Genomic DNA, 21,134 nt, shown 5'->3' on the forward strand with positions numbered 1-21,134 from the left:
CTTGTTCAAATTTCGTAACAATTCGTTAAGCTGGCAGCAAATCAAACGGAAATGGAAACAGATTCCAGAAATCGCTTGCTTGATGTTGTTGGTCCTGCTTTTTGCACGAAACTCAATGAATTTTATATTTTACAGAGGAATTGCCTTAATTATTTCGTTTAATTTACTGCACACTCGAAGCATATGCTGAAAGTACACTCAATACCTAGATGAAAAAATCGCATCCACGTCCTTGACCTAACGAAAAAACAAATGGCCAACGCGACAAGCGGAAAGGTCAGAGGCAGCAGGACGCTTTTGCAATTTCGTTTATCCACAAAGGGACGCAATGCTCATGCCTGGGCCACTACCAGCCCCCGCCCACCCTAAATCGCTGACGTCGCTCGGTCGTTCGTTCGTTCGGATTCGTCAATTTCGATGAACGACGATGAACAATCAAAATCTAATTAGCCCATTAAAGTAAAAGCTTTCAAGAATGGCACTCCGGATAGCAGCCAATGGTTGCAGTGGTTCCGAAATTGGTCACGAGCGACCATTCGTGCTGTTAGGGAGCAAAAATGCCATGTTTGCCTTTTATTTGTATATACTATTTATGTCTAAAATTTTTAATTTTCTTCAAGAGTTAAATATAATGTAGATAAACACCTACTGACACATTCCACGCACTTCTAAACCGTGGTTTTTGAACTTCGTTGAACGATATTTCAGTGCTCCTGCTGGCGATTTTGATTTTTTTTGCACCAAAATGAAGATAATTACTTGTATTATTCGAATAGTACTTAAAACATTGAAAAATGTTTCGAGAAAGTAGCTAACTTCTTGGCGTTAAGTCAAAATTTGTCATTTTTTTGCGATAGTGTCCCGTTACGCACTATTTCTTGATATTTCTTGAAGTAAAAAGTTCCAATTTTCATTTACAAAGCATGAAATGAATCTTCTAATCAAATCTGATCGTTTGATATACTGGTTGGCATGAATTTAACAATATAATTATTTTTGGAAGCAAAAGTTTGATTCTCGCGCAAAACGTAACGCGTGGAATGTGTCTTCTGCACCATTTTTGACGATATTATGTTGCGAAATAATTCAGAATAAATTTAAGGTGAAATAACGAAGCCACACCTCAAGTTTACAAGAGCATTAATGTAGCCGGATCCCGTGGCGCAATTGATCCCACGTTTGCTTCATGAGCAGATGGCACTGACCAAGGATGGAAATCTAGTGATCATGATCAGATTTCGAATGTGTCGCGGTCAAACAGCATCGCGCGATCATAGCAACAACGATAACATTTTGTCGTCAAGCAGCATAACAAACTTCGGTCCGAGTAGAATGATTCGCTCGGCATGTGCGGGCGCGATGCGATCGTTATCATGAAGTCGAAATGATAAATTAGTGATTTCATTCACTTTTGGAGTATTCTTGGTGATTTAACTTCCAGATAAGCTTATGAATGTATTATTTCGAATCATGAATGCGGCTTACGGGTGCATAAGTGGCAAAAAATGTGATGAATAAAATTTATCATGACTTTTAACATGATCCGATAACGGGTCATCACGCGATAAAGCGTGCATCCGATGCTTTGATTGTTCTGTGATACGAGCACGGTGTGAGGCGTCGGCATCATGCTACTGCAAGAACAAGGCTATCTTGGATTATTCGTATCCTGTATCATTTATCGCTTGAAGTGATTTTCTGCCATCCTTGGCACTGACCCTCTTCTGAGCCCATGGCTCAAACAGACCCGGATACTTGGACGTCGGCGAACGGCACCTCATAATGGACCTCCAATCGGACTGGAAAAAAGAACAACCAACAGCCACACATCAACATCCTCAGGCTCATCATTCTACCATGATGAGCATCAGCATGAGCATAGATGACCGCACAATTCGTAGTTGCTACTCCGTGATTGACCAGAGCAATCAAAATTGCACAAGGAACCAATGAATAGGGCTTAGGACTAGCTTATTATTCTCAATGTACACAGTTCGAGAGCTCTCAACTTTAATAGGGTCAATAACGGCGCCGGCCATGCCCTTACGGTCATCGAGGATGGGAGGGAATGTTAGTAAGACAAACGTTGTTAAAAAGACCGCGAATCGCTGCATCTCCACTTTTGTCTCAGGAAGGAATTTTTTGTTAGTAGAGTAAGGTACATTGTCAGTCCGGGAGTCACCTATGGTTGGTGATATGATTTGACAATGGATCAATATACACAAACCGCCGTTAACAACCGACCACTTTTCGACGCAAAAACTAGCCAAAAAGAAAATTCTATCGCGCGTCTCCACTCCACTAGGGAGCAGAAACCTTTAGTCTATTCCACACAGAAATACACTGAACGCGACTCAATTGTCGGCGCCCGGATTTTTCCGACCGGCGAGCCCGAACTAAAACTTTTCACTCTTTTGTGTAAATGCAAAAAAAAGAAAATATTTATTATCAACTAAAAGTGTAATACTAGCGCCGACAAGAAGCGAAAAATTCGGAACCGAATCGATCCACGACGCGTTCACCGCACGCTCACCGCCGTCGAAATGCTCACTTCGGAATAGAAAAAGAAAAATCGAACCACCGAAGCAAACGCGCGCGAACTGGCACCCGGACGAAATCCTACCAAACACTCCAGGCTCATCATTCTACCGTGATAGGGTAGAAAGTAAAAGAAGCGCAACGGCAACCAGTTCGATATAGTAGAAATAGAATAGAATAAATTTAGGCGCTGTACAAAGCATAAGTATAGCTTTCAATTGGAATCGCTCACGCAGTGCCCTAGTGGGTAAAAGAGCTCTAAATTAGTTTAAGTGATTGAAGACCAAATAACAGACTTGCGTGTAACCAATCGATTTGTGCTCTTGATAATTCTTTAACCTTTCGTAACTCGCGCGGTTGGCTACCTGCGTCAGCACCACGCTAATGTTGAGTACAAAAAGCGAGATTTTTTCAACGTGTTGTACAAAATACAACAGCGCGATCGCTCGAGGGTTCACAACCGTGCTTCAACAGAACAAAAAACCCTAATTAATCCACCTAGCGGTGGTGGCGCCTTTCTCGTGCCTTTGAAAACCCATTTAACAGTGAATCAAAATTTAACCGTCGCGCTACAATAATGACAATGTCGCAACCTGCACTTGTTGCGACATTGCACCCAATGCGAAATAAGTATGTCCCAACTTGAACAGAATAGGATGAGGATCGTGCACCACGAGTTTAGAGATTTTCAGCCCTTGCATTGTGATTTTCGAGCGGTAACTTCGAGTCGATAAACACTGCAATGCTGCGGAAGATTTATCATCAAACAATTTCGATACTGGATTAGTAATAATTGATTATTCACTAGTTGAAAAACACGCAACAAGCTTCCGTTTTGTCTCTAACAAAAATTTTCAAGATCATGTCATTATCTGTTACCAGTAGGGATGAATAATAATCACCGTGCCTCTTTGTTGCTTGTTTTATACCTCTTTTGTCAGACAATTCTCTTCACTGCCATTGACCCTTTCAGGACGCGTGCCACACGCGCGAGTTTTTAAAAAAATATTCAAGTGCCATGTTGAAGAATAACAAACTTTCATACGTTTTGCAAAAATCCATTTCATAGCACCAGAAATCATATCAATTATCTGGCTTTTGATGTTTGAGCCTCAAACCCTTAAGAATAAGCCACTATCTTGAATTTTGAGCCGCCATATTGGATTTAAGTCCGCCATCTTGATTTTTGAACCGCTATCTTGGATTTAAGGCCGCCATCTTGGATATTCTGATCGTCATTTCTGGACTTTGAACATATTCCACATACTAAAAATTATCATATTGCGTGGTTTGAGAGTCTAAAACACCATTAAACAATCGTCATCTTGATTTTGAAGCCTCCATATTGGATTTTAGGCCGCCATGTTTGACATTCTGGTCACCATTTTTTGGAATCTGGACATCTTCCCCATACCAAACATGCCCATATTGCATGGTTTCTGGGCCCAAAATTCTGTTGAACTGTTGAACATTTTAAATTTTAAACCATTATCTTGGATTATGGGCCACCATTTTGGATATTCCGATCGCCATTTTTGGACTCCAGACTAGAGATGGGTAACTCACTCGCGAATCGACTCAAAGAATCGATTCGCGAAACCGAGTGAGTGAGCCATGACTCTTTTCCAAAGAGTCACGATTCGCTGATGTTCAATACGATTTCGAAAAAGAGTTAGTATGACTACGCACTTCATGATGATTCGACGCAGAACATTGCAATCTTTGACAATTAATTTTGTTTCCATACTTATACCATATGGCCGGCTCGCACCAGCGATTCGATTCTTCGGAGAAATTAACGAAAACCTGCGAATCCTGTATTTCACTACGTTATGCTCAGACGTTTGTGCAAATCGTCAATATACATACAAGTGAATTTTGTACGAAAAGAAGCTGGCTCACATAAAAAATTGACATTTTCTTCAAATCCCGGAAATGTGTTACTGAATCGATCAAAAGAGTCGACTCTTTTTTGAGAGTGAATCGGTAGCGATTCACTCTCAAAATTGAATCAGTTTTCCCATCTCTACTCCAGACATTTTTCCCATACCAAATATATCCATATTGCGTGGTTTAAGGGTCTGAAATTCCATTGAACAGCCGCCTTCTTGAGTTTTAAACCGCCAAAATGTGTTTGAGGCCACTACATTAAATATTCTGGTCGCCATACTTCCCCATACCAAATATACCCATATTGCATGGTTTTAGGGCCCAAAACTCCATTAATCAACCGCCATCTTGAATTTTGAACCGCCATCTTGAATATTTGGCTGCCATCTTGAATTTTGGGTCAACATCGCGGAATTTCTGGTCTCCAGTGTTGATTTCCGCAAAAAAATTCGTCAACCATGCTGAAGGTTATAAAAATCGTCGCAGTTTGATGTGTCGCATGATGGGGCTTGGTTCAGTTTTATATACGGCCAGTTCTACCGGTACTAGTCCCCATCACTGAAATGGCCAAACTCCGGATCGCTTCGACTGATCCGGATCATTTTCCATAGAAAACAATGCGGTAAAATTCCGGTTATATTCGATCTATAATCCAAAAAATCGGCCAATGGGAAGTGCCTTAAAAGTGAGTGAACTTTTTTGTACACAGCCATACATACACACAGACATTATCTCTACTCGTCGAACTGAGTTGATTGGCATATTTGACTTGACCCTCCGAGCATTCTATCGAAAATTCGTTTTTTGAGTGAACATATAACCTTTCAGTTCACTTTGGTGAACGAGAAAGGCAAAAACACGTGAAATTTCTGGAGGGCTCCATAAAGGAATGCCTAGAATAATCCTAGGATGAATCTCTAGGAAAAATCAAACGTTTCGGAAGCAGTCCCAGAGGCAAGGATGGTAAATTTCACGGAATTTCATGGTGCCACGACATTTTCAAATTAAACCATTTCCGATGCAATTATTAATCTATAGTGCTGATTAGTTATGATGAGTTAGACGAACATTTGGAAAGAGCGTAATAACAATTGCGAATTTCCGATTCGCTCGTTCCTCCTGAGCTGAATTTACATTATTCATGCAATCTCTGCAAGATGAGGCGTGTAATGGTTGTTCCGCCCTTTTCACATGCTGATCTAAATTTAATCAGGTCGTCTATAACCATTTTTTACTATGGGCACTGATATAAGCAAATAACAAAATTACATTTTCGTGACGTTTTTCATCCCTGCCCAGAGACATACCGGGAAGAATCCCTGGTGGAATCCTGGGAAGATTTCTCAGCGCAAAACCCCAGGATCTCCTAACTCCGGCATGAATCCCCAGGGCCGGATGTATGGGAGGAGGGGAGTGGTGGCGCAACAATATTTTTTGACATGAAGTCAATTCTTAATACTGCACAAAAACTGTTCGAAAACACAGAAAAGGTGTTTTGCACATCGCTTTTATAGGTCCGAACTCTGATCCCAGCACTCACGACCCTTAATCCCTGACCTGGGTATCCCGAGAGAAATCTTGGAAGCAATCTCGAAGAGATCTCCAGGCAGTACTGGGAGAAATCTCAAAAGGAATCTTGGAAGGAATTGCGGCAGGACTCCCGAGAGAAATCCTGAAGGAATCCGCCTAGCAATTACCGAGATTAATTTCGGGAGCAATCCCTAGGGCAGGCCTGCCCAACCTTTAACGATCGCTGGCCATAGGTCACGCTCCACACCAGTTGACGGACCAGAATTCAATTTCAAAAATCCTACATGTTTTCCTAAAATTTACCAAGGTTCATTCCATTTGCTTTTTGATTCTTAAGGAGAAAATTACATTCTTTATTATTTTTTCAGATTTTTATGGAATTTTTAAAAATTCTGGGGGAATGTTGCAGTTCGTGCCGTTATTATAAAAAAAATAATATTCATAAACGAAGAATCTTATTATTATATTTTTTTTTGTTTTGTACCATAACTTGTCGGAATTTTGAAATTATGGCCACTTGTGACCTCTAAAATCCTGAATAATTGTTTTTGAAATTTTCAGATTTTTTCCTCGCTGTTTTTTTTATGTGAAATAAATATAATTACTATGAGGTTACGCTGAAATGTTTGTTTTTATGGTTACTATATCGGCCAGAATTCTCAAAAATTCGCAAAAATTTCAAAGTTCATTGCGAGAATCTGTGCCCCTCTCGTCCGGAATCTGTAAAAAAAAATCATAATAATTTGAAAATCTTTGAAAATAAACATGGGCCAAAAGTCATAACTTTTCTTAATTCGTGCCGCGGGCCGTACGTTGGGCAGCCCTGCCCTAGGGTAATAGCAGAGAAGAATCTCTGGAATAAATCTGGAATTGAATTAATTAAGCTCTGAGAGAATCCCGGGGGAATACGTGGTAGAATTGCGTAAAGGAATCCTTAGCGGAACCTGGAAGCAGTCCTGGAGGAATCTTGAAGGAATTCTTTGAGAATCCCTGAAGATTATCCAATTGGGGTTTGATCCACCGACCTACAACACTTTAGGAAGTAAGGCCTCCAGAAGTATTCATTGGGGGTAGGGAGCGTACCTGTTGTGATGGTTATTTGAACGTATCTAAGTCAAATCAAAAGTTTTTTTAAAGAGCTATGTATCAGTCATAAATCTTTCGAGGCGAACCCGCCTAGGGCTGAAAGCCTCGTAAATAAAGCTAATAAGTCATAAATGTGCACAATTTCATTTCATTCGGTTCACTTAATCATGAGATTTAGCAGTTTAACGAATAACGTTGAAATATGAAACATTTCAACTACTCTAGTACCGACTCTAGTACGCTCTAACTTCAGCCCAAATTTGTACCATTTATAGCTAATTAGTTGTGCAAGTTAAAATTTGAGAATTTTTCCCACTTTTTAAAAAAAAGAAAAAGCTTGGAGAATATTTTCGAGGTAATAAGTGAAAGTTGGCACGGTAAAGGCTGGGTATGCTGCGCAATTCAGATCCCATTGTGATCCACTAGCCTGTGCCCAGCAACTCCTATCCCTACCTCCACGCGGTACCGGCTGGAAACTATGAGCAACCTTAGGGAAGATCGGGTAACCAACCCCGGTGAGAACTTTGGTCGTAGGCTGACAGGGAAGGGGGGGTTTGCTTCGGTAAACCTGAGCGTCTGTTCTCCAGGAGGAGCGGCTCACAACAGCGTCTGATCCCCATGTTAGGGGCGGCTGATCTACGTCCGAGTGCCAGGGAAGGACTCTTAGCTCAATTGTGCACTATGGTCCTCCGGAAAGTAGGGGGTTGGTGTCAGGCCCTACGAGCCAGCCGTAAAAACCTTTGTAACGGAAAATCAGCAACAGAAATGAATGAAGTGAAAGTTGCATGCTTCTAGTAATTTGCAACTAGGGCCGTCTACTTGTAGAATCATGAACCAATCAGCTAATCAACTGAAAGACCTTAATAAACCAAACAACATTACCGTACAAACCAACTTTTTAAGTGATCAGAGTCCTGAGATACAGTATGCGGCAGGAAAAAATGCGAAAGTGTTTTTCAACTTCAAACCTCGTTTTCGTCCATTTGACATCAACCAATCTATGTTTCAACGTTCCATGATCTATAATAGGCTAGTTTTCTGAAAAGTTAATTTAAAGTTTTCCCATTTTGGTCACTAACCTTTACAGGGCGGCGCCTGAAGCTGAAGACAATCAGAATTTTCAAACCGCAGAAAAGTACACAGGTCGTTAAATTTCGTATCTGATAAAACAAAATTTTTAATTTTCTCTACAATATCATCAAATATATGTTCTTATGTCATCTAGTATGTGAAACTACATGGCTCTGGATCAGTGTGGTCCGGTTGTTCATCAAATTTAAGCTAATTTTGTTACCGTTCTAGTAATTTTGTTTATAGACCATTGGGCGCGCAGTTTATTGATACCCGCTTATAAGGCTTACATTATCACATGTTAAACATCAAATATGTTAATTTTTATTTTTCAGTGCTAGAATATAGACATTGACTGATACACCGTCATTAAAAAATACTCATATATATCCCATATTTAGTGTGTACTAGTGCCTTGAACTTTTCGCATTTTTTTCTGCCGCACCCTGTACATGGAATATGAACATTTTTTATCGTCAGCGCCACCTAGTGGTGGAATTTTGAATCAAACGACCCATCACCAGTGAGACCTTGGCTGACCTAACAACTTTGCCAACAACACCAAATATCTAAGTAATCATGGTGTTAAAATATACGGTAAGGGAATTTCTAAAGTGCCGGAAACAAGCAGACGTAACACTGATAAAATGTTTATACCAAATATCTTATGATACTGATTACTTAGTGAGTTGGCGTCTTCGGTAATATTTTTTGGTAGGCCAAGAACTTACAAATGAAGGGCCGTTTGATTCAAAATTCCACAACTAGGCGGCGCTAGTGAGTAAACAAATCTTATTTTCCTTATATCTCAGGACTCTGATCACTTGGAAAGTCTATACCTTCGGCGATGTTGTTAGGTTGGTTAAGGCATCTTAGTAAATAAGATGATTGGTTCAAATTCTACCATTAGGCGGCGCTAGTAGCAAATTAGAAGAGCATACAACTTTTATTTATTATTTCGAATATATTCAGTAAGCTGTAACTTTTTCTAAAGTGCACAAAATATTCTCAAATTTTACGTGCTAGTTGCAAAACTAGTTAGCTATAAATGGTATTTGGGTTTTACATGAAGTTAGAGCAATTCTAGTAACGTGATTCATATTCGAGTGTTCTTCGTTAAATTGCTATATCTCTGGATTAAGTGAACCGAATGAAAGGATTTTTTATCACATTTATGACTAATACATAGCTCTTTGAAAAACTTTTGACGTAACTTAGACACATTCAAAGAAAACAAAATTACAGCTTGTTGATACTTCACGAAAAAAAAAAAACAATCATTAAGCCCTTGACTCACTTAACAACTCTGTCGAAGATACCATTTTTCTAAGTGGTGAGAGTCCTGATATATGAAATTTCAAATTGGCTGCTCTTCTAGCAAACGGCGAAAGAACATTTCTGTTATGACACATCCGTCCGGAAAAAGGACAAGACATTTCTATCTATGGAGACGTCGGGTGAAATACTAATTCAAACAACTGCGTAAGTAGTAGTGAGGAGAGGGTTGGCTAGGTCTTCGATGAGCCCGCGACGCTGAAGGTGCCGGTGTTTACCCAGGATGACGCTTTCACATTTGCAGGTAGCCCGAAAATAAAAACGCTAGACACGAATGCAATAGCAGAAGAGTGCGAAACAACCAGAAACCAGATGAAAGAGAAGCTAATCGGTGACACTCACAAGGTCAGTAGAATGGTAAGCCTGAAGCACAACGGCAACAAAACCCCGTCCCCAGGCAGGCGCCTTAGAAAACTTTTGAAAAGTGAGCTCGAAAAGCAGGTGACCTTGTCTGGGTACTCATCCCTTCCACCATGGGTTACGGCGGTCCAGGACGGTGACACTTCTTGGAAGCGGACAAGCGAAAGAAGAAGAAGCCCAGAACTAGGTTATTCAGAGCAATTACCAAGTGAGACGAGAGTCTGTGCAATTCCGAGTATTAATCGGGAAAGGAATCACCCAGCCAGTGTAGTCACTGTCCGTACTTCTTGCCTCGTTGACTGCCGGATGCAAAAGAGGACAACATGAAGATGGCTACTGTCGATGAGGGCTCGCTCGTATGACACCTCATGTCAAGACTCGGGAGCAGAGAAGTTAGCTCTTGTTCAGCTCCTGACACACTTAGCATTGGGAGCTCTTTCACACCCACACAGAGTCGAAGTATCCAAAAGTCCTAAATGCGATGAGAATTAGAAGTTGGATTCTCCAGCTTGAAAACCTGAGATCACAGATGCAGAGGAGCTCGTCACAGCACGGTGACAGTGCGAGGTACAGGGATACCGATGGCCTTCATTCGACTAACTGTGGCGAACGACAACTCAGCCGTGAAGACAGGAGAACACTAGTGTTGAATGGTCTGAATGCTCGTTGAGGATTAATCATTCACCGGAGGCCTGCTTTTGATGTTTGGAACCAGGTTAGAAGTCTTGAGCTAGGGAGGGCTATGTGTGTTTGCGAGCGCGAGGGGGATTTTTATTGGCTTTTTATGGGAGCAACTTTTGTGCGATGAGTTTGACTCATTTTGACACGGTTGGGTGAGTTCGTGAGATGGTGTGTTGTCGGTCGGCCGGGAAGGAAGCCTAGCTGCTAATTGGTAGGTAGGGGAGATGAAAATTTACGAACGACGTCTGGAACGTTTCACGAGCGAGCTATGAAAACAGCAGGATGCCCTGGGGCTGTATTTGGACGCGAAGGGGGATGAAAATTTAAGTTGAAATAATAGCGACGGTTCACGGGAGAACAATAGGGTTTCGTACGAGGCATGTTATTGTAGTTAACCTAGTTTTTATGTTGTTGGCATGAAATGCAGTGTTCTGTATTTCGAAAAAGCTCAACACATGAAAATAACAATGGAAATAGTTGAAAGAATGAGTGGCCGTCTTGATTAATGAGTGATCCAATACCAAAATACCCATGCAACGTCAACGACGACTTAAAAGCACAAGATTTGTCCTTTAGAATAAAACGATTCTGATTCATTTGCAGAAGGTCCTGGGTTCAATCCCTGGCCCGTTGCTTTGCTCCTACTTTTCTTGTTCGCTTTTTAATTGGTGTTTCTCGGTGATGTTATTAATAAAATCACCGAGAAACACCAATTAAAAAACGAACAAGATCAAGTAAGCTGTGATCAAAGCCATATCAATATTGCTCCTACTTTGCATCTTTCGTTTCCTTTCCTTCCATTTGATGCTGTACAAGCATTTCTTCAACTATTTTAAATCAACCTTCACTTGGACAAAAGCCGAGCACAAGAGGTACAGTCCTTTATGCAGCTCCTAAACATCTAATTTTGGTGATTTTATTCCACCTTTAGCTGATTGGAGGTTCATTGAAAGGTTGTTTTGAGGCTTAATCAGTCATCAATTAAATTTATTAATTGCGTAAAAATAACTTTTGCTAGCCTATTTTTCTATTAGCTGCTTCTATTTCTAGAAGAGATGTTTTGGAATGCATTAATTAATCTGTGGAAACACTGTGAATTGAACTCGGACCTCCTGATTAATAGTCACTCACCTTAGCGCCTACTCTACACACAATTGTATGCGTATCTTCGAAAATTAAAACATTACTTTTTGTGTCTGAATAATCAAGAACATAAGTTGAACTAAGCCTGTTTTGAGACTGAAGAAGCGATTAAATCTGCATGTTGGTGCATGTTTTGAAGCTGGTTATTCAGATGAATAATATTCTATTCAACTTGATGTTCAGCTATTTATGTATTACTGATTAAAATGGTTAAGTATGGCTTTTTCAGATCATTATTCAGCATCCATTGTGTTCAGACACTTACACCATTTACCAGCTACTGTTCAGCTATTACTCTCGCTGTTCAGCGTTTATTGTTACTTGTTACGCCTACGAGCGAACTGTGCTACATCAACATATAAAATAAAAACAATTCTATTACCTTACGTCTGATCTCCTCCCACCAATGCATTGCAATGTAAAGATGCCTGCTTGTCCCCGACAATTATTTAATTGCTTGCTTATCTGAGTGTCGATGATGTGGCGATACTAAAGTAGCATCTACGGGCGATCAATCAAGCTGAAAAAAAAAGGAATCGAAGATGTTGGCGGTTCGTGAAGATAGCTCATCACAGAGAAAAAAATCTAGGAATTTTGGAGATCAAGATTTACGAAAAGTTTAAGATACAAACGAAAACAAAACATTTATGAGTGTAAAGTCTTCAGAATAGGGGTAATTTCTCCAGGAGCTCTTTAGGAATTTCCACAAAGAGTACCGCCGGTAATCCATTACTTACTGGATATTCCATAAGAATTTCCATTGGGCAATCCTCCAGAAATTCCGCTTGTGATTCTTCCAGATGTTCCACTGGAATTTTCTTCTGAGAATTCCACCCAGAATTGCTCTAGCAGTTGAACTGGGAATTGCTCATAGAGTTCCACCAGGAACTTTTCTGGGCGTGCCTTTGGGAACTGATCTAAGAATTGCAACGTAAACTCCTCTAGAAGATTCACTTGTTCTACTTCTAAGAAATACTCTAGGAGATAATTTTTAAAAGCTCTTCTGAGAAATTAACTGGATCTACCTTCTGGATTTCTTTGCGGAAATTCTCAGGAAAACCATACCTAGAAATTATTCAGGAAGATTCTCCGGATACTCAGACGCAAGAATTCTTCTTGATTAGACTGCCTTTGGATGAGAAGAACAATCTGTGAAAGATTCAGCTCAATCGGTTGAAAACTGAGCTGGCGCAAATGAGTTGAATGTTTGTTTGGGATGTTCAGTCCAAATATATGGGAAATTGGATGACCTCCAGTCTCTCATTCAGCACGCCGGTTTGGCGAGTTCGATTTGGCTCAGAATTGAAAGAATGGTAGTTGATACCCCAAAGAATAACCCCCCCTCCCCCCTATTTATGTTTGTAAAATTGTTTTCCCAAGTGAAAATGTTATATGTTAAATGTAAGTCCAACTATTGTCCTCACTGTATTCAAATTATATATCTCTGAAAAAGGTCTCAATCCTGGACCAAAACGTCGAAGCGAGAATATTAAAGTCCACTTAATTCTTCAATAAGACTGCCGAGCCACTACCATTAGAGATCCAAAGTTCTACTGAATTCTCCTGGAAGTTTCTTTGGGGAATCTTTCAACATTTTCTTGTAGTTTTTGTTGTTTTTTCTTTCTGTATTAACGAGATTTTTAGCCCTAGACTAGTTCATCTTGGGACCCACGCTGCACTTCCCTTCCGAAGGAAGAACCCACATTTTTGTGAGTTTATCGGGAGTGGGATTCGATTCCAGGTCCTCGGCGTGATAGCCAAGTGTTCTAACCATCACACCAGGTCCGCTCCACAGGTTGTTTGTTTTTTTAACGTGTTTTTTTTTAATATTATGCTAATTCTACACTATCTCTTGTAGTTTGATTGTTTTCGGAACTTCATCCAGGAATTTTTACAAAAATTCTTCCAGGAACTGCTCGAAATTTCTTACAAAAGTTCTTCTGAAAATGCTTTCAAAATTTTCACCAGTGATTAGAGAAAAGAAAATGTTTGAAGAACTCCTTGAAGAAACTCCTTGAAAAAAATCTGAGAAAAGGGCCTCAGAATACTCCCAGGGACGAACAGCTGAAGAAAATTATAAACAAAAACAATGTACGAATCCCTTATAGAGCTTAACAATATTTTTTTGAGATTTTCAGGATAGCAAGAGGAAATTCACGAATATTCTGCTAAAACTTATTGAAGCAAGTATTGAAGTGTTTCTGAGGCAACTCTTGCGAGACTTCTTCGGGAACACTTGCTTAGGGTAGCTCAGAATAATCATCGAATAAATATTTATATTGCAGTATACTAGTGGGAGAACAATAAAAACATTCTGGAACGATTTTTTAAAAGTTTGTGAAAGCATAAGATGAACTCCTGAAAGAATAAGAGGGAAGGAGTTCCAAAAACTCATAAAAAGTTCTTGGGGAAATTATAAGGAAATTATAAAAAGAACTCCAGCAGAAATTTCTGAGGAGTTTTGTTGAAATTTTAAGAAGAATTCCTGAATAAATTGCTTAAGAACCTTTTACAGGATGCTCCGAAGAAACTCTTGAAAAAATCTCGGAGTAACCGCAGTAGGTAGTTCATGAGATATATTTGAAAATATTTGTTGAGAAACTTTCGAAGAAACTTTCGGTGAAAGTTTTGATGAAATATCCTGAGAAACTCATTAAAAAAATGCCAGAAAAAAAAAACTCTCCAAGTGATTCCTAAAGGAATTCTTGAAACACAATTCGGAGAAACTTCGAAAACAAGCAGACGATCTCTCAAAGGAATTTTCGGAGGAACTCCCAAAGAATTTTCAGGAAATGCCCGGAAATAATCTCGAGTATGTAACCTCAAGGATGATTTACCGGGTGAGCTCTTGAACATATTCCCAGGTGAATTCCTGAAGGGTTTCAACAAGGAACTTTTTAATGTAATGGAAAAAAGTCGTAAGCAGTTTACGACAAAACCTTGAAGAAGTTTCCAGAGGAACTGGAATAAATCTGACAAGGAGTTTTTGAAGCATTCCGAAGAAAAACATTGTGAACTCCTGGGAAATTACAGTAGTTTCCTACAGTGCTTGAAGGAATTTTTCCTGGGAATTCCTCCACAACTGGCTTATGGAGATTTTTTCATCTATCTAGGCATAGCTAGCTCTAAAAATTCCTAGGAGTTTTTCCTAGAGATTCCATCAGGAGTTCTTTCTGCAGTTTCTTCCAGAGTTTCCTTCTAGGGATTTCTCTGTATGAACTACTCTTCTGGGGATTCCTTCAGGGATTTCTCTAGGAGTTCCATCTAAGCATACCTCCGGAAATTCCTATGGGAGTTCCTCCAAAGGATTTCCCAAGAGTTTCCTCTAAAAATTTCCCAAGGATTTCTTCTTACGATTCCCATAGGAGTTTTTTCTGTCATTTCTTCCAGGAGTTCCTTCTAGAAATCTTCCGGTGCTTCTCTCTGGAAATTCCGCCGGAAATTGCTTCTCTGGAGTCCGCCAAATTTCTCCTCTGGAGATTCTGCTGATTCCCTTTGCAGATTTTTCCAGGAATTTCTTTGAAAATTCATCCTGGAGTTCCTTTTAGGGATATACCTCAATAAGTGCACTTCCAGGACTCCCCAGGGGATCCGATTGGGGATCTCTACAGGTTTTCCTTCTGCTAATTCCTCCAAAAGTAACTGTTGGGGAATATTTGGGATTTTTTTCAGAAGATTCTTCTGAAATTATTTGCAGAAGCTCTTTCTGGGGATTGCTCCAGAAGCAGCTTTCAGGGATTCCTATAGGAGTTCATTCTAAGGATTCCTCCAGGAAATACTTCAAGGTAATGCTCCAAAAAATCGTTCTGAAGATTCTTCCTTAAATTCCCGTGAACTTCTGGAAAAATCCATGGACGAGAATATAGGAATTCTTAGAAGCAGTTACTGAAAAATCCTGAAAGGTAGCTCCCGGCGTAACTCCTCTAGGAATGTCTACAGACATTTTACAGAATTGTTGGTGGAAATCGTTCTAGGACTCGTCTGGTAACTGTTCTTAGAAATTCTTTCAAATTGATCCAGAGATTTGTGCGCTAGTCTTTTTTCGGGAGGATTCCAGCAGAAAGTATTCCAAAGATTTTTCCGAAACTATTTTAAAACAGGAAAACATTCATTCAAACGTTGGAAAAGGATTTTTTTAATGATTCCTTTTGAGTTATCCAAGGATTTTTATTTGTTTTTTTGCCCAAAGATTGCCTCAGGAGTTGTTCCAACGGTTTCTTCCAGATTTTTTCAGGTTGTCTTGTAAAGGTTCTCAAAATGATTTCTTTCAATGATTTCTATGAATAATTTCGCCAGAATGTATTTCTAGGATTTTAAAAAAATCAAGCATTTCTCTAGGCACTGTTTTCAAATATAATTTAGATGATCTTGCAATAATTTCTCCGTAAATTCTTCCAAGAATTTCCCCAAAAATTTTCTCAAAAGTTTTTGTTGGGGAACTTACTGCGGCCGATGAGGGGAAAGGTAGCGCTGACGAAACTGGGTTTCTGATTTCTTCCGGATTGGTCCCAGAAAAACACTCGCGAAGTCGAAATTATTAGAATGAAATACCTTTATTGGCGGTAACGAAATTACACACGCGACGAGATATGATAAAACACAACTGTTTTACACGAGGTTGAGATCAAGACTAAACTTACAAAAAATGTTCTTGTTTCTAATTGAATAATTATACTATACCCAAGTAACACACTTGTCACCGAAGAGTCACGGCGGCGCAGGTTTTTGTTGTGCAGAAGTCACTGTGACTTACTTCTAGCAAGTAAGTGTTTATTTGTTAGAAGGAAGTCACAGTGACTTCTGCGTAACAAAAACCTGCGCCGCCGTGACTCTTCGGTGACAAGTGTGTTACTTGGGTACTAGCTGTCCCGGCAAACTTTGTCTTGCCGTCATGTGGTGGTTTCATAACTGTTGAGCTCAAAATAGCACAGCACTCTAGATTGGTTTCATTTCGATCGTGTTGATTTCCTCCCCAGCTCATGCAAAATCAGTATTTTATCAATTTTCTTACTTTTCTAGTTGATTTTCGTAACTTTTTTGTACATATAAACACAGCCACCATGAATACGAACCAAACCGTGCAAGTGTCATGCTCATCGGTTCATCCGTTCTTGAGTTTTGTTGCCTCAAAGGAACTTCAAACTCATTTTTATATATATAGATTCGATGACGAGCGACTTTCAGAGAGAAAGAGAACTTAGAGTGAGTTCTTCTACGGAAGTTCATCTGCTCGGATTTACATACTATACAAATACTAATTGCAAATCAATTTCAAATAGGGTTACAAATCAATAGTTAAACTATTTTACTTCAACAGTTTTTTTTTCATATCCTTATACAAGTTAAATCTACAGATTTGTTGGAGATGTTTGTGTGTATGCTCCCAGAGATTTTCCTAAAATTCTTCTAGGGTTTTCTGCAGATGTTATTTGACAAATTCTTGTTAAGAATTCCTGGAAGTGTCCTTGGATAACTTATGGAGGGAGTTTCGAAAGTATTCTTGTGGGGATTTTTGAGTAACTTCTTGATAATTTCAAGGGCTTTTTTAGATAAATACTAGGTAAAACTCTTGACATTACACTAGAAGGAAGCATTTAAAGATGCACTTCTTGGAGGAATCTTTGTAAAAAAATCTGGACCAATTCTAATTCCTGGAGAAATTGAAATTCTTGTAATTCATCTGGAGAATTTGAAATAAAAAAATTCTTTAAAAAAATCGAGGAGAGTACTGTAATATTGAAATATTTTTTGGGAGAACTTCTTCCTGAAAAAATTTGAACACCTGGAGAAACTGTAAAAGAATTCACGGAGAAATCCTAACTTGGAAAGAATTCTTAGAAGAACTTTTAGAAGACTTTCTGGAAGATATTATGGATAAATCTTTGAAAAATATCTGAATTAACCATTCAACGAAGTGTCGGAGAGACCCTTGGAAGAATTCCTGTAAAATTGCTTGAAGGTTTCTTTTTTAGGGAGATTTTGAAAAGGAATCCTTGAAGAATTTGCAAATAATTCACTCGCAGACTCCCGAAGAAATCTTTGCGATAATTTCCGGGGTATCATTGGAAGAATTCCTGGAGAAGTTTCTGGAAGTATTCCAAATTCCTGGAAATGTTTTGAAAATGTCCAGCGAGGTATTCAAGAATGAATCCCAGCATAAGTGTTGAAATAAACCCTGGGGAAATCCATGACGTAATTCTTAGAGAAATCCTTGGAGAAAATCCTAGAATAATTATTGGAGAAATTGCTGTAGAAATGCTTGGATGGATTTGTGGAGGAAATATAGAAATAACAATTTTAGAATCCAAATAGAAGGAATAGTAAGAAATAGTAGGAATCCAAATAGAAATTTAAAAAATATCTGTGGAAAAATTCTGATCAAATGGAATTGATTTCAATAAAATCCTAAAAAAATCTATAAGAAATCTTTTGATAAAATCCTTGAGGAATGCTTGGTGGAATGTCAAGATGATTGATTGGAGGAATTCCTTAAGGGTTTCATTAAGGAATTGCTGGAGCAACCCTCGCATAACTTCTAAAAAATTCTCAGAGAAAATCCTACAAGAATTTCTGAAAGAACGCTCAAGAAACTCCAGCAAAAATTCTAAGAGGAACTCCTACATAAATTCCTGGTGATATTGCTGGAAGAATTATCGGAACCACTTCTGGAATAACTTAATGAGGAGTATCTGAAAGAACTCTTCAAGGAACTTCTGGAAGAGCTTCCGGTGGCCCATCTGAAGGAGTTCTTGGAGCAACGCGCCTTTTGAAAGAATGCTCTACATTAACAGAATTTGCTAGGAAACTTTTGAAAAAAAAAACAACAACCCAGAGAAACTCCTCGAATAATTCACAAATTTTAAAAGTATTTACGGGGAACTCGAACGAACTTCAGGACCTCAAGCAGGACCCTCACAACTCTTCTGGAAGAATTTTTCAGGAACTTCTGGAAAGTCTTACAAAATTTACGAAAAGATTTTTTTAGAATTCCTGGAAATACATCTGTGGGCAAATCTAGGCGCGTCATTTCTTCAAAAAGAAAACAATTGCTTCCCTTTACTTTTGAGACATACCCAAAAAAACAAGCATCACTCTACAATGAATGTTATCGAATTTCGCCTTTAAGATTCAACTACCTACACTCCCGTTCAAAAGTTTGGGGTCACCCCCTCAAAAACATGTCATTTTTTAGGCCCATATCTCCGCCAATTTGCGTCCGATTTCAAAACCCTAGGTTTCATTCAAAAGATAATAAGTCAAAGAAACTTTGAACATGATATAAAAGAAACTTTTTCAAAAAAATTTGTATGTAAACTTAACCCAAAGTTGCCAAATTTTCTAAAAAATGAATATAAACTTACGGCAGTGTCGCTGGAAGTTGGGTCGACCAAATTTTAAGATGAGAGCGGTAATATGACCCATTTTCTATTAGCTTTCAACTGCTTTTTACAGAACTTAGCTAAAAAATCTAGAAAAAAAAGTTATTAAGTAAATTAATCCTTGATGTCATCGACCAAAAGTTTGGGTTCACTTTCGTAAAACATGGAAAAGTGATTTGGTCATATCTTCGTCATCTATAGTTCAATTTTAATTATTTTCGGCTCATTTCAAAGATAATTAACTAAATTTACGTTTGATGTCTTCAACTTAACGTATTTAACGATTTTTGTATATAAAAATGTTATGTAAAGTTAGCACATTTTACCACGCTTTAAAAAATTAGGCAACTTTACGTTAAGTTTTAGTATGTAAATTTCAATAAATATGTGTGGTTCAATGTCTATGCAGTAAGTATCATTCATTTTGTTTTAAATAAGCCAAGAAGAATTAAAGTTGAATGAAAGATGACAAAGATATCATCAAATCACTTTACCATGTTTTACGGTAGTGACCCCAAACTTTTGCCCGATACAGCATTTTGAGGGATGACCCCAAACTTTTGGTCGATGACATCAAGGATTAATTTACTTAATAACTTTTTTTTCTAGATTTTTTAGCTAAGTTCTGTAAAAAGTAGTTGAAAGCTAATAGAAAATGGGTCATATTACCGCTCTCATCTTAAAATTTGGTCGACCCAACTTCCAGCGACACTGCCGTAAGTTTATATTCATTTTTTAGAAAATTTGGCAACTTTGGGTTAAGTTTACATACAATTTTTTTTTGAAAAAGTTTCTTTTAAATCATGTTCAAAGTTTCTTTGACTTATTATCTTTTGAATAAAACCCAGGGTTTTGAAATCGGACGCAAATTGGCGGAGATATGAGCCTAAAAAATGACATGTTTTTGAGGGGGTGACCCCAAACTTTTGAACGGGAGTGTATTCTTCGCAGCTAGACTGATATAGAAATGTGTTATACCTAGCTCTATCTTCATACGTCCCAACAGAGACCTTATCTTCAATTGCCTTCCGAAAGTTACGTGTTGTTGACATTCCAACAAGTCCGACCCCCGGTAAACACATCAATCATCAATCTCGTCGCACTTCAAAAATTGCGTTCCCTCTGAAAGATACCGTTCAGACTCGTACGTGTTGACCCCGTGTGTAATGCGTGCGTGTGTGTCCTGCCCATGGCCTACCCGATTTCGCCAGCAACACTAAACACGATGCGGCGGCGTCATGGTGATTTATCGCCGTAGCTGTTGCTGTTGCTGCCACCCGGCCGGTCGAGATAAGGTCCAAACATCTGCCCACCCACGCCGTCCAGTTGAGATCCGTCCGTGAATAGACACAATATAGATAGGCCCGGATCCACGGGGATGCCATGCCAGCCTGTCCAGCCCATCCATGGCATGACGGTCCATTTCTCAAGTGCTTCATCAACTGACCGGTGCCAGTCGACGAAGTCATACATCTTCCATATTTCGGAAAAGTTTTGCTATCGACAGCAGACAGTTGCACGTTCGGCCCACATTACAATTACAATCGCCGGGAGGTCAGCGCTGGGCTACGATATCGAGCTTAATAAAGCATACATACCTACATACATTGTAGGATCTGGGTCCATTTGGGCGGGCTGGGAGTTGTGTTAAGCAGTTTTGATAATAACCCATTCAATTTAACACCAATTGGCTTGGGTTTTTGTATTTGGTACGTTTTTTAACCTGTGCAATAAAGGTGAATTAATATGAAACTTAGTTATTGTGAAAAATACCAAAATAGGACAACCTGCTTGGTAGTAACCAAGTCTTCATGATGAACTTATCAGCCTTTCGTAATTCTGGTTGAAGCCCCCTACGCGCAGCTTCTACAACACTACCGGTAGTTGTTATGTAGCCTGAGCCTATTACATATCTTGCTCACCATTCATCAGGTTATGAAAAAAAAATCACATGGGTTTGGTTAACTTTTACATTGAACCTCTTCTGGCGGAAAACCCAGCAGTAGTGAAGCTACCGGTAGTAATTTGTGTGGAGTGGACTGTGTCTATTTTTGCCTTTCTCGTACACCAAGGTGTACCGAAAGGCTATATGTTCACTCCAAAAATGAAATTTTGGAGGCC

At 39.1% G+C, this 21,134-nt stretch overlaps 1 protein-coding gene across 1 annotated transcript in view; it reads left to right on the top strand.

The window, feature by feature from the left end:
- Nucleotides 1–20,139, top strand: part of LOC109410943 (V-set and immunoglobulin domain-containing protein 1) — a 162,377-nt gene extending 142,238 nt beyond the window's left edge. The window contains exons 6-7 of the mRNA XM_062857397.1: nt 9,695–9,807; nt 20,020–20,139. Of these exons, the coding sequence (XP_062713381.1) occupies nt 9,695–9,807; nt 20,020–20,139 (233 nt within the window). The remainder of the gene's footprint in view (nt 1–9,694; nt 9,808–20,019) is intronic.
- Nucleotides 20,140–21,134: the final 995 nt, after the last annotated feature.

The sequence above is a fragment of the Aedes albopictus genome, chromosome 3 (genome assembly GCF_035046485.1).
Source record: "Aedes albopictus strain Foshan chromosome 3, AalbF5, whole genome shotgun sequence".
Classification (NCBI taxonomy): Eukaryota; Metazoa; Arthropoda; class Insecta; order Diptera; family Culicidae; genus Aedes; species Aedes albopictus.